The sequence below is a fragment of the Plecotus auritus genome, assembly GCF_963455305.1.
Source record: "Plecotus auritus genome assembly, chromosome: 6".
Classification (NCBI taxonomy): domain Eukaryota; kingdom Metazoa; phylum Chordata; class Mammalia; order Chiroptera; family Vespertilionidae; genus Plecotus; species Plecotus auritus.
This window is the reverse complement of record NC_137773.1, coordinates 20,889,736-20,906,041: the sequence shown is the minus strand read 5'-3', so window position 1 is coordinate 20,906,041 and position 16,306 is coordinate 20,889,736. Positions and strand designations below refer to the sequence as shown.

Below are 16,306 nucleotides of genomic sequence, written 5' to 3'. Positions count from 1 at the left end.
CATGAAATGATGTTCAGACCATGGAATTTTACAGGTAGGCCATAAAGTCTGGAAACATAGATTAAAGTCATTTTGTCATATATTGAATATAATAATACTAGTAATTACCTACTATGTTCCCAAATTTGGTGGTGTGTGGAGAGTTAGGAATGAGGTATACCAACATGTAGTGATGTGGACAGGTTCCAGGCCACGATGGAAGTGAAAAACACAAATTGTACTGCGCCATCCTATTTCTACAGAGATGTGTGTGTCTCCACAATGTATGCACAGTCAAGGGGAGGACCTAGTTGGGTGCACACTAGGTTGTTTGTCTGCATTCTTACTTCTCTCTTTCTTTTATTGGACTTATTACAAAATTTGTTGTAATAACAACAGCCATGTGCCAGAGTTGTGCTGTCCATAGCATACTGTGGATAGGCTGTCACTAATCCTCAGGGTCCTGGCCAGTGTGCCTGGCTCTGAGCCAAGCTAGTCTGACCCTTGGTAAGAGAGACTGCAGCTTATGACCTGATAATGGAAATACTGGGATTCATGCCCAGAGGACGCCAATACACACACACACACACACACACACACACACACACACACACACACGCTCTCTCATTTGTTTACATATAGTTCCACATGAATTGAGCGATATACGTGTCCCCATATGTGCACACTCCCATGCACACCTGCACACATGTATAGACACTCACACTCACATACCCATTCACATGTAAATTCTCTTTCACTTATTCATAGGTATTTGTACATGTATTCACATGCACATGCATAGACACACATATAAATATGCTGCCTCATGCTGATGCATACTTCACTATGTGCTTACATATTTGCAAATATCCACACACAATTACATAATGAAAATAGTACCATTCATGTACACTCACTCTTAAATACTTGCTCATATTTTTACATATATACAAACACAGATACATGCACATTCATACTTATACATATTCACATGTAAATTTATAACCAGAAATACACATACTTATTCCTATGCATGGCCATACACATTTCCCTTTGAGGTTACATGTGCAAATACATTCAAACTAACATGTACATATGCACATGCCTATGTGTACATTTGTACAAATAACCCCACAATACACTCATGTGCATGCATACTACTCAGACACATAGAGGCTGTAGTGCACACTCATAGTACACATGTCCAGACAAGCTGGTGGTTCCCGGAAGGTTCTAGCTCCAGATCTTGCTCTTGGAGACTGCCAGAGGGAGACTCTCAATCAGGAGCCCCTTCCCACCTCTCCCTCATTCATTCCTGTTCCAACTTCTACCTTTGTCTTACTGCTTAGACTTAAAAAGAGTCCCTGGAAAGGTCAGGTGAAGGACAGGCAGCCTCAGCCCTCCGCTGGTCTGGAATGGATCGAGACCATTGCTGCTTTGCTGGCTGCCTGTCTCTGCTCACAGGTCTGGTGAACAAGGCCAGGCCCTGGGAAGCAGACAGTCAAGCTCAGGGACTCTAGCTGTTTATAGAGCTGCTGGCACGCCTGCTGCTCCTGCAGAGCAGACACAACCTGGGAGTTCCTGGCACAGGATATGTCAACATTACCGGGGATCCAGGGTGCACAACCTGCTCTTCACGTGATTGGAGAGGTAGAGCCCTGGCTTGGAACTGGGGCCTAAACATGTCTGTTCAATAAGTTTCCTTTTGGCCTTGGCCTGTTTGGCTCAGTGGATAGAGCGTCGGCCATGGACTGAAGGGTCCCTGGTTAGATACCGGTCAAGGGCACATAGCTTGGTTGCAGGCTTGATCCCTGGTCCTGGTAGGGGTGTGTTAAGGAGGCAACCAATAGATGTGTCTCTCTCACATCAATGTTTCTCTCTCTCCTCCTCCTCCCTTTTACTCTCTTTAAAAATCAATGGAAAAATATCCTCAGGTGAGGATTTAAAAAGAAAATTTCTTTTCAGCTCTAACTCCCTATGACCAAACCTTTCTGATCCTCAGTTTCCTTATCTGTAAAATGGGAATAGCATTTCCTGACTCAGGGGGGCTGTGGTGAGTCTAAAGGAGAGAGTATATGCAGAAGTACTCCGCATACTGCCTAGCACACAGCGGCGTTTAATGTGTGATTGTTGCTGTTGTATTCTGAGTGATAAGGAAAGAGGTTCGAATGGGAAAGTGGCCCACATGGTTTGGTTGGTGGGAGCTGGGGGAGAAAGAGCTGAAGGGAGGGTCACCCTTGGCTGCTGTAGAGAGTACCCATTCCATGCTCTTTGACCTCGTGACCTTGCTCAAGTGATGTCACCGCTAGTCATCAGATTCCCTTTCTATAAAACAAAGAACTGACTTAGACGGTTTCTTAAGTTTTTTGCTAGTTCTGAGATTTTTAGATTTTTTTCTCCCCCTAAATCATCTACAAAGCAAATGAAATACATATAGATCATTAAGAACCCAGTGTGGGGAAAATCATAGTACTGTGGATGTGCAAGCTGGAGAATGGCAACTCCTTCCTACTTTGGATTAACTTTAATAAGTAAGGGGAAACCTGTGTCCCTTGGGGATCTCTCCTAAGGAAGCACATCATTGCTAGCCCTGCATTTCCTGTCTAAGATCATTGATCTCCCCGCTGGGGGCCTTGTTAGTTATCTCCCTTATGGAAGTTGAGAACCCTTTGCAGTAATGTGAACAAGACTCATTGGAAGCCTGAAGTAGCCTAGTCACAGGTGGATATCCAGAAATGGATGCTTTAGAGGAGTTTATGGAAGTACCGTCTATAGTACTTGATGACTGGCTTTTCTTACTCTGCTCATAAAGAGAGGATTTTATTTTAATTCTCACTTGAAGATGTGTTTATTGATTTTATTTTTCCATTGATTTTTAAAGAGAGTGGAAAGGAGGGGGACACACACACACACACACACACACACACACACACAGAGAGAGAGAGAGAGAGAGAGAGAGAGAGAGAGAGAGAGAGAGAGAGAAACATTGACATGAGAGAGACACATCAATTGGTTGCCTCCTGCACGCACCCCGACCAGGGCTGGGATTGAGCCTGCAACCCAGGTACATGCCCTTGACCAGAATCAAACCTGATACCCTTCAGTCCTTGGGCTGATGCTCTATACACTGAGTCAAACTGGCTAGGGCTCTTTATTGATTTTAGAAAGAGGAATGAAGAGAGAGAGAAACATTGATGTGAGACAACACTCCAACCAACTAAGCCACCAGCCAGGGCATAAAAAGATGACTATAAATGGCCTTTGTTATTTTCTCACAAGTGAAATCACTCCCTTCAAAACAAGCACAATGGATTATTTTTGTTTTCAAGGAGTGAGAAAAAAATTTAAAGTATTATTGTACCTATTTATAGTTACTAATGTAATATTTATTCCTTGTAGAAATTTGAAAAATATAGAAATGCTTAAAGAAGAAAATAAAATTATCCATCAATCTATGATACAGGGATAATTGCTTTTAACATTTTAGTATTTTTCCTTCTAGATTTTTTTTCTAGTGTAATTTATTTTAAACTTTCTACTATGGGACTTTTTAAGTACATACAAAAGTAGAGAGTAGAGTAGAATCAACCCAACATATCCATTTCAGCTTCTATACCCAGTCTTCTGCTATTCTGCAGTTGCACTTGAACTCTACAAGTAGGTCTTTACGTTTTCTTTTCATCTGAAACTTTAGCCCATTGATATGATATTGTTTTTGTAATCCTGGGTGTTTGGCATGTGCAGGCCCTGCTGGCTCTTTGGCCATTTTCAGATATATGTGCTTACCTAAAACATGGAACAGGGCAGTAAATATGTTCAGTCGCTATACCACCGGAAATCCGCAGGCACACCAGATTCCCCACCTCCTTGGGAAGCCCAATGCAGAGGGGAACTATTTCAGGGAGAGAGAGATGCCCCACAGGAAATAGCAGCTTGTGTTTTGACTCACTCACCATAGTTGTCTCAGCAATGGAACCAAAGCTGTTGATGAAAATGTTGCAGCTCACATTCACCGGGGGACCTGCCAATCAAGAGAGATACCTGCTTTAGCTTCATAGCCATGAAGAAACCCACAGGACAGGACCCATGCCTGAAACACTGACCTCAGGGATGGACACCCCTTGGTGAGGAGCCCCTTGCTTGTTCTCCACCCCACCCCCAAGCATCTGGGACTCCCAGCCACACCGCTCTGCCAGATTTCCTGGTCCCCGAGTGAGCACCAGGTACAGAGCACCAGTGTCTGAGCCGGGATGTACTTTCATTAACACAGGATGATTCATCTTCCTGCCATATGGTTGAAATCCCTTCCCCAAACCCAACCGGCCGCCTTCTAATTTGTGGCTGAAATGTATTTACGGCTACAACATTTGGAGGCCATCTTGGGAATCACAAGGAACAGTGAGTTCCTTGCCTTGAACTTATGAACCAAGAATGATTGCCTGAAAGGGCGTTGATGGGAATTACCAGCTGAGGAATCCAGAGGGAACCTCAAAGGAAGTCCATAAGTCTTTGTTAAATACTTCCTAGGCAGGCTTTTTGAATCCTGCTGCAAAAGATAGGAGAGAAGTGGAGGAATATTTGCTTTTTGGAATCATATTGCTAGAGGGACCTCTGTCCAGTTGAAGCTAAATATCTTCATTTTATGCTATTAATTATAGCACTTAGCATTTATTGAGCATTACAGGGTTTGCTGCTGGGCTGAGTTTTACTAACATGGATCTCCTTCTATCCTCTCAGTAACTCCAAGAGGAGACATGGTTATTACCTCCATTTTACAGATGAGTAAACAGAGGCTCAGAGAGGCTATTTGTCCTGAGCCATACAGTTAGTAAATGGACAAGTCAGAATTTGAATTCAGATTTGTCTGATTCCAAAGTGAATGGTTTTAAAGGCTGTACTTGTAAAAATGAGGTTGAGAGAAAGGAAGTGGCATGCTCAAGGTCATATAGTGGCAGAATCCAGGATTTTAAGCACTGGGCATCCACATGAGCTGTCAAGAGGGCCAGCCTAAATAACCAGAAAGAAATGTGAGACCGTGGGTAAGAGTGATATAAGCAGTAGGATCCTGGGTACAAGAGAAGTTCTGGAGACTGAGGTATTAGGGAAGAACTCATGAAGATGATGAACTTGAGCTGACCTTGAAGGTAGGTAAGACTTAGATTGCAATGTGCAATTTGTGAAATTTTCAGGTCCACTTTCTTGTTACTCCCCATGAGGGCCTGGGGTGGGCAAGGCAAACTTACGGTCCCTGCTGTTCAGGTGGAGCACAGAGAGTCTTAGCAACGCACTTGGGTTGATTTAGCCAGCAAGTGGTAGAGCCAAGACTTGAACCCAAGTTTCTGATTATGGAAAGAAGGAAGCAGATATCCTTGTGTCCTGTTACCATGTCCTCTCTGTCCCCCTTGAAAAAGTAGCCCAAGCATTTTACCCAAGCTCAGCCAAGATTTCCCTCTTTTCAGAAGTCTTGGTGTAGAGGGTGGAACTCAGTCTTGTGGTGAGAATCCAGGTTTTCTTTCCAGGAGAGTGTGAGGATCCCTGGGTTTTGGACACAGCTCCAGCACTCATTGGCTATTTCACCTCAGGCCCGCCCCTTCCTTGTTCTGGGTTGCAGTTTCCCCATCAATCTGGGAGAGTAGCTCCTTATCTGGGTAGTCACTCTGTGCTCCAGTGGTTTGGAATTCCCTATGGAAACTAATCATTCAACTTACAAGGTTATACAATATCAGGGCTTGGAGGTTTCTTAAAGGTCACCTGAACTGATGTGCAGGCAGGGCTGTTGGAGGTAGCATCACCAGGAGAACTAGTTAAACTGCAGATTCTTCAGCCCAACCCCAGACCCAGTGAAGCCAAATCTCTGGAGATTAGCCCAGAATCTATATTGTAATGAGCTCCCTGGGTGACTCTCATGCACAGCCAGGTTTGGGAACCTGCTATACCAGCTACCCTCTCAAAGCTCAGTGCTTGAACACCTCCAGTAGTGGGAACTCATTTTGTCTTGAGTGGTCTGTTCTGTGGTGATAGCTCTGTCTGCTAAAAAATGTCTCTTATGCTGAGTGGACATCTGCCTCCTTGTCACTTCCACCTAAACAAAGGTCCATCAGATTTTTTTTTTTTTCTCATTTAGACTCAGACTCAGGTTTTTCTTTCATTTAGCCTCATGCCATTAAGATGCCCCAAAGAGTTACTGCCTGTGCCTTAAATCACGTGCACAGACTTTCCACCCAGCCCCTGCAGTGCCTGGTGCTGTGATTCCCCTATAAAGTAGGTCCTGATTTATGTGTGCGAGAGGGCGCCTGCCCAGAGGACCCCATGGAGAGATGAGAGTCATTGACATACATCTGAAATGAAATTATCCTCAAGAAAATTACAATCTGGCTGCCTTTGGCAGCAGGATAATGTATATATTTCATTAAATATTAAAGTTTAATTTTGCTTTTGTGTACGTGTTTGCATCGGCTGTGCCCCTGATCCTGGGAACCATTGTCCGACACAGAGTCTTGGAGGAGATGCAGACTATCAGAGCCGGAGGGGCCTCGGCTGCTGGATCATTTCACAGATGTGGAAACAGAGGCCCGGCAAGTGACTCACTCTGGGTCACACGCATCAGGTAAGTAGCGGGCGTCCTAGAACCCAATATTCCTGCTCTTTTACTTCCTATTACAATTTGCATTGCCACTGTGTTCTGCGGACCGAGCTTGCTGTTCCCGGCCTTCCCTGTCTTCAGGAGAGCTGGGAGCAGGCAACATTTCTGGTGCTTGAAGAAAACTGCAGAGTGGTTAATCACTGGGTTTTCGAACAATGCAGGCCTCTTTCTATTGTGTCGGGGTCACAGAGGCCTTCTCAGGAGCTCTGTAGTTTGTGTGGGGCTTTGGGGAATCTTATTGGTATCTGAGTGCAAGTGTGAAGGGACCATGGGGGTCAGGAGCTGGAGGTCCCCTCCTCATGCCAGTGTTTCAGCCCTCAACACCAGGGAGAGAGAGAAACCTTGTTTCCAGCTCCAGGCTGGGTTCCGGGAAGCTGCACCTTGCTCAGAGCCCTGCTCGGAGGGGACTGAAGGGGCTAGAGATGACACAGGGTCGGGAGACTAAGATGATCTAGGTCTGTAGATTTTTGGGCCCAAGTGTTTGGAGGAAGGCTTTCAGAGTGGGGAGAGGAAGGGCTCTGATTCAATGATTTTATAGTCTGGGTGAAATTTTATTTCTTAAAGATGTTCACTGCTAAGTAAGTAAGCCAGTAAATAAAAGAAAAAATGACTAGCATTAGATAAAGAACTGAGTCAGAGTAGCTAGCTGGGTTAAAGTCCCTATAGCCTTGACAGCACGGCTCAGGAGTCATTTAACTGCTGTAAGCCTTAGCACATTTGTTGGTTGGTTGGTTGGTTGGTTGGTTGGTTGGTTGGTTGGTTCGTTCATTCATTCATTCATTCATTCATTCACAAAAAGTTTATTGAGGGCCTTTTATGTGCCAGGTACAGTGGTATGCACAGAGGATAGCTAACACCTGAACCCAGGATGCATGCACATTCAACAAAGGAGTCCCTCCTTTCTCAGGAGAGCAAGACCATGGCACTCAGTATGGAGTTCTGAGAGTGTCCACTAGGGGGCGTAGTGGGCTGGAATTCCTGAAAACTGGACACAATCTGATGGTCGGTTCTCCAACGTGTTTGGTTTGGACAACGGCATTGCTAAAATTTGTGACTTAGCTGCCAACCTCAAAGATTTCACAAAACCCCAGATTCAATCAAGTCTTGGAGGGCCAGCATCCCAGGGCCTGTGTTTCTACTAGGCAGTTACTGCCAGAGCTGAGAAGTAGGTGCCCTTAGACTAGCCCTGTGTTCTCTAGTTTCCTTTTCTCATGTTCCTCCTGCCTCACTCATGTGCCATATCTGCCTGGTTCCTCTGGGTGTTTGAGATTGAGACCCTGGTGAAGGGCGTGGGCCCAGTGCTATGTATGACAGCAGCCTTGGCCCTGACTTACCTGCCCTTGAGAGGACCAAGGTTATGCTAACAGTGCTGGAAGGTGTGGCCTTGGGAATAAAGTGCTGGGGGAGTGAAGGAGCCTCGAGATAAGCAGGGTGGAGGTGGGCCCCAACAAACCTCAGTGCGTCTCTCAGTCAGTTTTCTACGTGCAGAGCAGTGAGAATGGGGGTAAAGTGAGCAAATACTGGGAAGCTGTACCAGCTGTCACCTCCCTTGTTTGGTTTTGGACTTGAGCTAAAAGGAGTAGTGAGGAAGGGCACCTGGAATCAAAATTGATGAGGAGGCTGACAGTGGGTGCTTGAAATAAGATTTTTGCAGGGGTGCTGGGAGGAAGGTTCGTGAGCACAGGCTCCTGGGAGGTCCTAGGACTGCACCTGCAGGGTTCTGCTCAGCAGTGTGAGGTGGGGACAGCCTCCTAAGGCACCAAAGGAACCGACTCCCTCTTGTTGAGATCTCCCAGGACTGTGAGAGCTAAAAGAAACCCCTCAGGTCACCTTGGGGAGGGTTTGTAAACTGGCTACCCACAAGGCATCTTTGGCTCACAACAAACATGTTCTGTTTGAATGTACATATTTTAAGAATCAGGAAACTTTGCATAAATCTTCATTTCTGGCTCTTCTTGGAATACTGGGTGACCTGGCAACACGGGGCCCACATTCCTGTTGGGTAACTGTGGGCTGGGGCTAAGGAGAGGCTATCCCCTTTAGAGGGCCTGCACCTCTGTTTCTCCATAGTCTCTCCCACTCCCCATTGCCTTACTCCTGGCTCCCCTCACTCATTGAAGTTACCTACCTAATTCCTGTAGGCATTTGAAATTGTGACTCTGGTTTAGACTAGAAAGTTTCAAAAATTATTTGTTAATCCCTCGGACCTTTTCAGGAGGTGAATTTCAGTTGGAAGCCTCTTATCTAAAACAAATCGAAGTGGACCGCTCGGGGAGAAGCAGAGTGGTCTTGGTCATTGTGCTCTCTGCTCCTCCCTTTGGGGGACATGGTGGGAGCCCCAGAGCTCCCACAGATAGACAGCTTCATCCCTGCAGAGATGAGGAAACTGAGGCCCAGAGAGAGGAAGAGGGTTATCCGAGTTCAGAGAGTGAGTTTGTGCCTGAACCAAACTTGACCCTGTTTCTTTACATGCCACCTTTATCTATCTGTCTGTTATACCAGAGGTAGCAAGTAGGTTTCAACTCATACACAGACTCCTGGCAGCCAGAGGGCTGTTAAGTCTGAGTGTGGTTTGTGTGGGTGTGGTGGGGGAGCAGTCTGAGATGATTAATAGATAGCATCTGCCTAGGGCAGAGGGGAGGCCTGGGCTCCTGCCATGTATGTACCATCCAATCCCATGCTTCTTGCTTCTGAATCTAGGAAAACAGGTGCCTGGGGATCTGGAAGGAAAGTTTTCTCTACCTTTAAAATTGGGCCTGATCCTGGCATCATATCCAGAGGTTCTCCCCATGAGCTTATCCAGGAAGTCCGAGGGAGACATGGGCTTGGGCGCGGAGCGGGCGGCATCAGCCTCCTTAGAAGCAGCAAGGCTAAGAAAGGAGAGAGGAGAGCAGAGGGTTAACGATGGCCCTTTCTCATGGATCCCAGCTTGGCCCAGCCCTTGTAGACCTGAGAAATAGGTAATACGGGTCCTTAATGAGGGAAAGCCCAGGCTAAATTGTTTATCCAGCCCAAATATCAGCCGGCGTGGGATCCTGGCAGGCAGCTGAGTGTCTGACCGCTGCTGAGACGCTGCTGCCTCTTCTAAGGCTGCAGGCCTGGGGATTAGAGCAATCACACTTGGCTGCAGGTCTCCCCAGGAGAGGGAAGAGGAGATTGAAGGGCTAACCTCCCACTAGGCCCAGCCCTGTGTTTTGGGTGCCTGCACCTCACCCCCCATGGGTGCATGGAACAGCGAAAGAATCTTAGAGATCAAGTAGTCCCAGATTTCCCCAAAGTTTCTCTTCAGAATCGGTCACTAATTGAAAAAAATAAAAGTTGCCCAAGTCAAGTGCATTTGGAAACACAAATTTAACCAGGCATCTTTACCCGAGAGTTCAGAGCCTTTAACTAGCTTAGATGCTATACTTATCTCATGAAACACACACTTTAGAAAATCTCAGTTGGGAAAATGGAGGCACAGCTGGTGGAAGTGACCGACCCCATCATTCCCACTCAACAAAGTGCTTTTAGGCTCTTATTCATACCATAGCAAGAGTTACTGAGGTCTAAGGACAGTGGCCCCCCACCTGCCGCTCTCACTCAAAGGCACGCAGATTTCCAGAGGAGTCAAAATTGGTAGCTGCAGGGTTGGAGGACAACCATTAGTGCAACTGAGCTTTTCTAGTCCTGAAATGCCACCAGGAGACCCCGAGCTAGGCACCCTGTCGTGTGTGCCGAGGGGCTGGTACCTTGGAGGGAGTGCAGGTATAGAGACGTGCGCCTGTGTGTTGCCAACTAGGACATCAGCTCCCTGAAGATTTGCTCTCCACCTCTCTTGTTCATACCGGCCCCTTTTCTGACCTCATCAATCCTGTTTCAGTGATCACCTCTTACAGAGGACTCTCAAATCAATGTCTCCGTGCCAGCTTCTCGCTGGAGCCCCCTTTCCTCATTTGCAGACACCTGCAGGGCGTGTCCATCTAGATGTCCTGTCTGTGCCTCCGGTTCCTCTCCCACCCTGAATGCCACAGTTTTCTTCCTAAACTTGCTTCTCCAGACTGCAGCGTCCCTGGATGCCCCGATAGCTCCCCATCCTCTAGGAGTGGAAGTGTCCCAGCCATCTTATCTCCGTGGCCCCCTCTCCTCACATACCCCTTGCTCAGCAGGTCCTGGTCATGCTACCTTTCAGTATAGTTACTTGTGTTTGTGTCTTAAGACCAGGAGTCACGGTGCTTTTATTTATTGTTTGTTTGTTCTTTTAATCTCCTACTGTGTCCACGATGATGTTTCAAAAACATAATTGGTGCTCAGTAATTGCACAGTAAATGAGTGACTGAATAATTTGCTACATTAATCAAATATCCTGGCGAGTAGTGTATTCGTAAATATGCATATGTGGATCAATAATTTTAAAATGATTAGACTATTACACCCACTAATCAAAAAATACCGAAAGCAATGCCTGGTATTCCTTTGAAGATTCAGAAGACATTCCAGGATGATGTAGACACTCATGCTTAATAATCTGGAGGTCCCTTATTCATAGACTGAAGAGCTAGTTTTGATTGATAGGACAAATGTGTTTTACTGTTTTCATGTGTGTGACTATGGATGTTTGTGACTTTGTGTGAAGTGGATAGGTTTTCAGGTGTGATGTGTATGCATGTTATGTGGACAGCTGTTTGGGTGAGGATGGATGTGTGGGGATTAGAGTGTGCATGGGGGTGTTTGTGGATGGATAGTGGATCCTGTTACATAGATTTGTAAGTGCAAAAATGTGAATACCTGGAATCATGGTGAAGTATGCTGTTAAGTGTGACATTTAGTGTGTACATGGAGTATAGGGTATGAATGTATAAGATGCCTTTGTGGATGTATGTATGTGGTGTGTATATTGCATGTGTGTGCTTCTCGAATGCATTGTGAGATGTGAAATAGAATAGTGCAAAAAAGAGTGAAAAGAACGGGTGATTTGGAATCAATGATGTCTCATACTAGCTGTGTGATCTTGGGAAAGTTACTCTGAACTTTAGTTGCCTCCTATGTCATTTTAGTTTTACACAAGGAGTAACTGAGGTAGCACAGGAAAAAACAACAGCACCTAGTTCTTAGAAGAGAGCAGACATTCAGTATATTTATTGTCTTGCTCTTGACTTGCTGTGTGTGTGTGTGTGTGTGTGTGTGTGTGTGTGTGTGTTTGAAGTAGTTCAGAACCAGTCTGGGGACTTCTTTTGGTCCCACTGCTTTCAGCTGCACCACGGACCCCACGTGGCTGGGAAGCCCTGCCAGGTACCTTCCGTGGCCCACAGGTAGGAAGTACCACATTCCCAGCCTCTTCTCCATTCAGCACCAGACTCAGAGCTGCTCTGTGGCTCTGGTGTGAGCAAGGGGGACCACAAGCAGGCAGCTGGTGATTTACGACTTTTCTGCAGCTCTAATTCACTTCTAGAACCTCTCCAGGAGTGGCAGTTATGAAGCTTTCATAAGCTCCTGTTCTCTGACCAGCCCCTCCTCTCAGATAATAAGATTTGAGAACATAGTGCTCCCTCCCAGCAGTTACTAGAGCACAGGCCATCTCGTGGCCCGTAGGCCTCTTTCATAAGCCTGAATCCTATTAGGTGGCGCAGTGAGAGAATGAATCCACCCCAAATTATCCCTCACCATTTGCTATTAGCAAAATGTGCCATTTAATACCTGAATCCTCCCCAGCGCTGAAGAGTCCTCTGGTTACCTGAGCTTGAGTGTCTGCAAGGTACTTGCAGCTTGGTCACCTGGTACTGACTCACTGAAAACCCTGGCGGGGCGAGCTGAACTGGAGGGGACGGAGACTCTGAGAAGTTAGGTAACTGGCCTCAGGTCACACAGCACTTTAATGAGAGGAGGAATTAGAGCACACATTTTCAAGTGTTGACTCACCCAATGCTACCATGTATGGGAAAGCCTTTTATAAATGGTGAAGAGGATAAATCATGGTAGCCACTATTATTACTATTTGTTTTTTTATTTTTTTTAAATTTTATTTTATTGTTTAAAGTATTACATATAGTAGTACATATATCTCCTTTTCCCCCCCATTGACCTTCCCCCATCCTCCCCTACCCCCTGTCACATGCCCTCATCCCACCTCCTCAGTGTCTTGTGTCCATTGGTTGTGCTTATATGAATGCATACAAGTCCTTCGGTTGATCTCTTTCCCCCGCTCCCCAACACTCCCCAGCCTTCCCGCTGTAATTTGACAGTCTGTTTGGTGCTTTACTGCCTCTGTATCTTTTTGTTCATCAGGTTATAATGTTCCTTATTATTTGTTTTTGAAGCTTGTTATATTCTGTTACGTCCAAGAAAATCAAAACATGTGTCTGACTTCCAGCAACCCTATAGACACATCTCTGGATTTATCACACCTAAAAATGGAGGAGAAATTGCTGTGAATTACCAAATGAGCCTCTGTTTTGCCAAGTGATTGACAGAAGTCTTTGAAACTTCGGGGTTCTCTAGTCCATACCCTCCCATGTATCATGTACCAGTGGTTTCTAAATTGTCTGTTTCTTTTAAACCTACCATTGTAAAAAAGGGAACTTTATATTACACCACTCACAAATGAACAACCAGTATTACTTGGCATAATAGAAATAACCATGGTAGTGAATACAATGAAAACAAAAGGAGAAGTTTAAAATTTGATGTAAACACTGTTGATTGCCAACAGGACTACCCTAAGTCCCACAGGGAGACCATCAAGTGTTGGAAAGGTGTTAGAGATGTATTAACGCATAACTGAGACTTTCTCCTTGAGATAATGAGAAGAACTGAAAGAGAACTGGTTCAGTAATAATTCACCGATATTGTGTGTGAACCACCTAAAATCCTTCCCCATCTCTTACTGCCCCGTCCGAAATTTCCCCAATTCTTTGTGAATTACGAAGGCTCCATTTTAATGTCAAAATAGCCACAACCCTCCACTTGACAATCATTGCACCTTTCTGTGTCTGTATTTAGATACTGTGTACAGAATTAGTCAAGGCCCCTATAGGAAACCTGTGCTCTGTGCACCTGTGCAGAGTAAACAGGCATTAACGGGCCCTTGCTGCACAGTTGGAACCACTACCTGTGCCGAATGCAAACATCTGCTGATAGAGTCAGCTACTGGACAGAGAAGCTGGGGATGGAGCTGAGCCATGAAACATGTGATTGTTAGGATTTGCTGACCCTGTACAAGTATTTGGAAGTGATGCAAATTGTTTCAGGGATTACTGCAATGCAATGTAGTGAGTCAGACTTAGTTTAGACAGATTTGATTAATAGTAATTTCCAGAAAGACAGTGAGGTCTTCTGGGACCAAGTGTTCTGCCCCTTGCAGAGAAGGCTTATGATGGTGGCCGACTGGATGGAGGTAAACTATCTATCACCATTCAGTTAGGGCAGTGGTCAGCAAACTCATTAGTCAACAGAGCCAAATATCAACAGTACAACAATTGAAATTTCTTTTGAGAGCCAAAAGAAATTTTAAATTTTTTAAACTTAAACTTCTAATGCCACTTCTTCAAAATAGACTCGCCCAGGATGTGGTATTTTGTGGAAGAGCCACACTCAAGGGGCCAAAGAGCCGCATGTGGCTCGCAAGCCACGGTTTGCCGACCACTGAGTTAGGGGATTTATCACCTCAGGAGACTTAGGTACTTAAAGGACCTCTGATTTTTAAAAAAAATGTGTTTTTTTTAAAAAATATATTTTTTATTGATATTTTACAGAGAGGAAGGAGAGGGATAGAGAACTAGAAGCATCGATCAGCTGCCTCCTGCACACCTCCCACTGGGGATGTGCCCACAACCAAGGTACATGCCCTTGACCAGAATTGAACCCGGGACCCTTCAGTCTATAGGCCAACACTCTATCCACTGAGCCAAACCGGTTTTGGCGAAAAATGTGTTGTTTTTTTTGATGAGAGAAACATGTATCAGCTGCCTCTTGCATGCCCCCTACTGGGGATCAAGCTTGGAACCAGGTATGTGCTCTGACCTGGAAATGAACTGGTGACCTTTTGGTGCATGGAATGATGCTCAACTAACAGAGCCAGACTGAGCCCAGCAAGGACCTCCTGTGTGACCTCCTGTGAGTCCCTCCCCTTTGGCTTTCAGTTTCCCAAGCTATAAAGTGAGGGGGTTAGAATAATCTCTAAGAGTCCTACTGGCCCTAAACCATCATTTTATTAGTCTACAATATTCTTTCTTTTTTACACATCTGGTCTTGGCATTTGAATTTGTCAGAACTCCTTTGTGGGAATGTGAGCGTGTTAGTGTCTTGGTTCTTCCGCATCCAGTCTCAAGATTTCTCCCCAGTGGACCAACTCATTTTTCAGGGATTTGTTGGAAGAAAGGCCAGATCAATGCTTAGATTCTCATTCTTCAGTTGCAACATCAGTTGGAAATAGGGAATCAATATGGAGCTGTCAATCTGAATTTCAAATGAGCTGGGGGTAGCAATGGTACTGGGAAGAAACAGTTTCAATCACACCCTGCATGGCACCACACCCCCAAGAACCACCTGGGTTAGCAGAGAGGGTCCCTCCATCAGATTCCATCTCTGCAGTTCACCATGGGCAGAAAAGTCAGGAGCTCAGGGGTGGGAAAGGAGAGGAAAGGCAAGGCGAGGGAGAAGACAGAGTGTAAGAGGCTGGGGGTAATCAAGGGAGGGGCAGGTAGGGCTGGGGAGGAAGCTGGAGGTGCCAACTTAGAAGGGAAGGGAGATGGGTGGGGAGAGGAAAAGGCAAGTGAGAAAGTGGAGGTGTTTGAGGTATGGCGGTGAGTACAGAGGTCAGGCACCCAACTGCACTTGGTGGAAGTGTGGGGGTTTCCAAGAGGCATGTGGAGAAAGTGGCTTTTTACAGTAAAACTTAAAGGTTGGGAATGAAGTTGGCCTGGAAGAAATAGGGAGGAAGAGTGTTTTGGGTAGAAGGAACACAGCACGTGTAAAGTCTAGAGGTGAGAGAAGGCTTGGAGAACGGAAACTTTAGTGTGTGTATGAGAGAGGAAAGTAGGGAGAGAAGCAAAAAGAGAGAGAGAGAGAGAGAGAGAGAGAGAGAGAGAGGGAGAGAGAGAGAGAGAGAGAGAGAGAGAACAAGGATAAGAGGTGAGGATGGAATGCTGAGTCTGTGTGGTTGGAAGTAGTAGGGCTCGAACCCAGTTCTCTGCCTTACCATGGGTCTGAAAGTTCAGTGAAGATTATCCCTTCTTAATCCCTTTGCAGTAAAAATAATCCATCCAATTTCTTAGTTGTTTTTGGTTAAAGTGAATTGTGGCCTGGCCAAGCTTGGAAAATGGGTCCTCCAAAGACACCTCCAAAAACACCTTGCATGCAACTTGCCCTCTGACTTGTGCTAGAATGTCTGTTTCCTGTGCTTTGGCAGAGAGGTAGTCCAACGAACTGGTGCTTATTTTGTGCAGAAATTACCTGGTCAACTAGTCAAGGTCATTTGAAGGTCAGCCATGTGTTTCCATGGGCCTTTACTCAATACACAGTTATGAAGGTCACTGTGGAATAGAGCAGAACACATTAAAGTGGGGGCTGAGAAACCCAGGGGTAGTCTTGGCTCTATTTCTAGATTTCTGTGTGGTCTTGGGCTAATTCTTTTTCCCGGATGGTCCTCAGTTTCTTCTTCTGTGAAATGGCAGTTCAGGATTAGGTCAGGCTCAGGGGACAGTTTCA

At 45.6% G+C, this 16,306-nt stretch overlaps 1 protein-coding gene across 2 annotated transcripts in view; it reads right to left on the bottom strand.

Moving 5' to 3' along the window:
- GLRA1 (glycine receptor alpha 1) overlaps positions 1-16,306 on the bottom strand; it is a 64,808-nt gene that overhangs the window by 23,929 nt on the left and 24,573 nt on the right. For both annotated transcript variants that reach the window (XM_080676302.1, XM_080676301.1), the window contains exons 2-3: positions 9,365-9,492; positions 3,933-4,000 (exon numbers count right to left, since the gene is read on the bottom strand). In XM_080676302.1, coding sequence (XP_080532428.1) covers positions 3,933-4,000; positions 9,365-9,492 — 196 coding nt within the window. The remainder of the gene's footprint in view (positions 1-3,932; positions 4,001-9,364; positions 9,493-16,306) is intronic.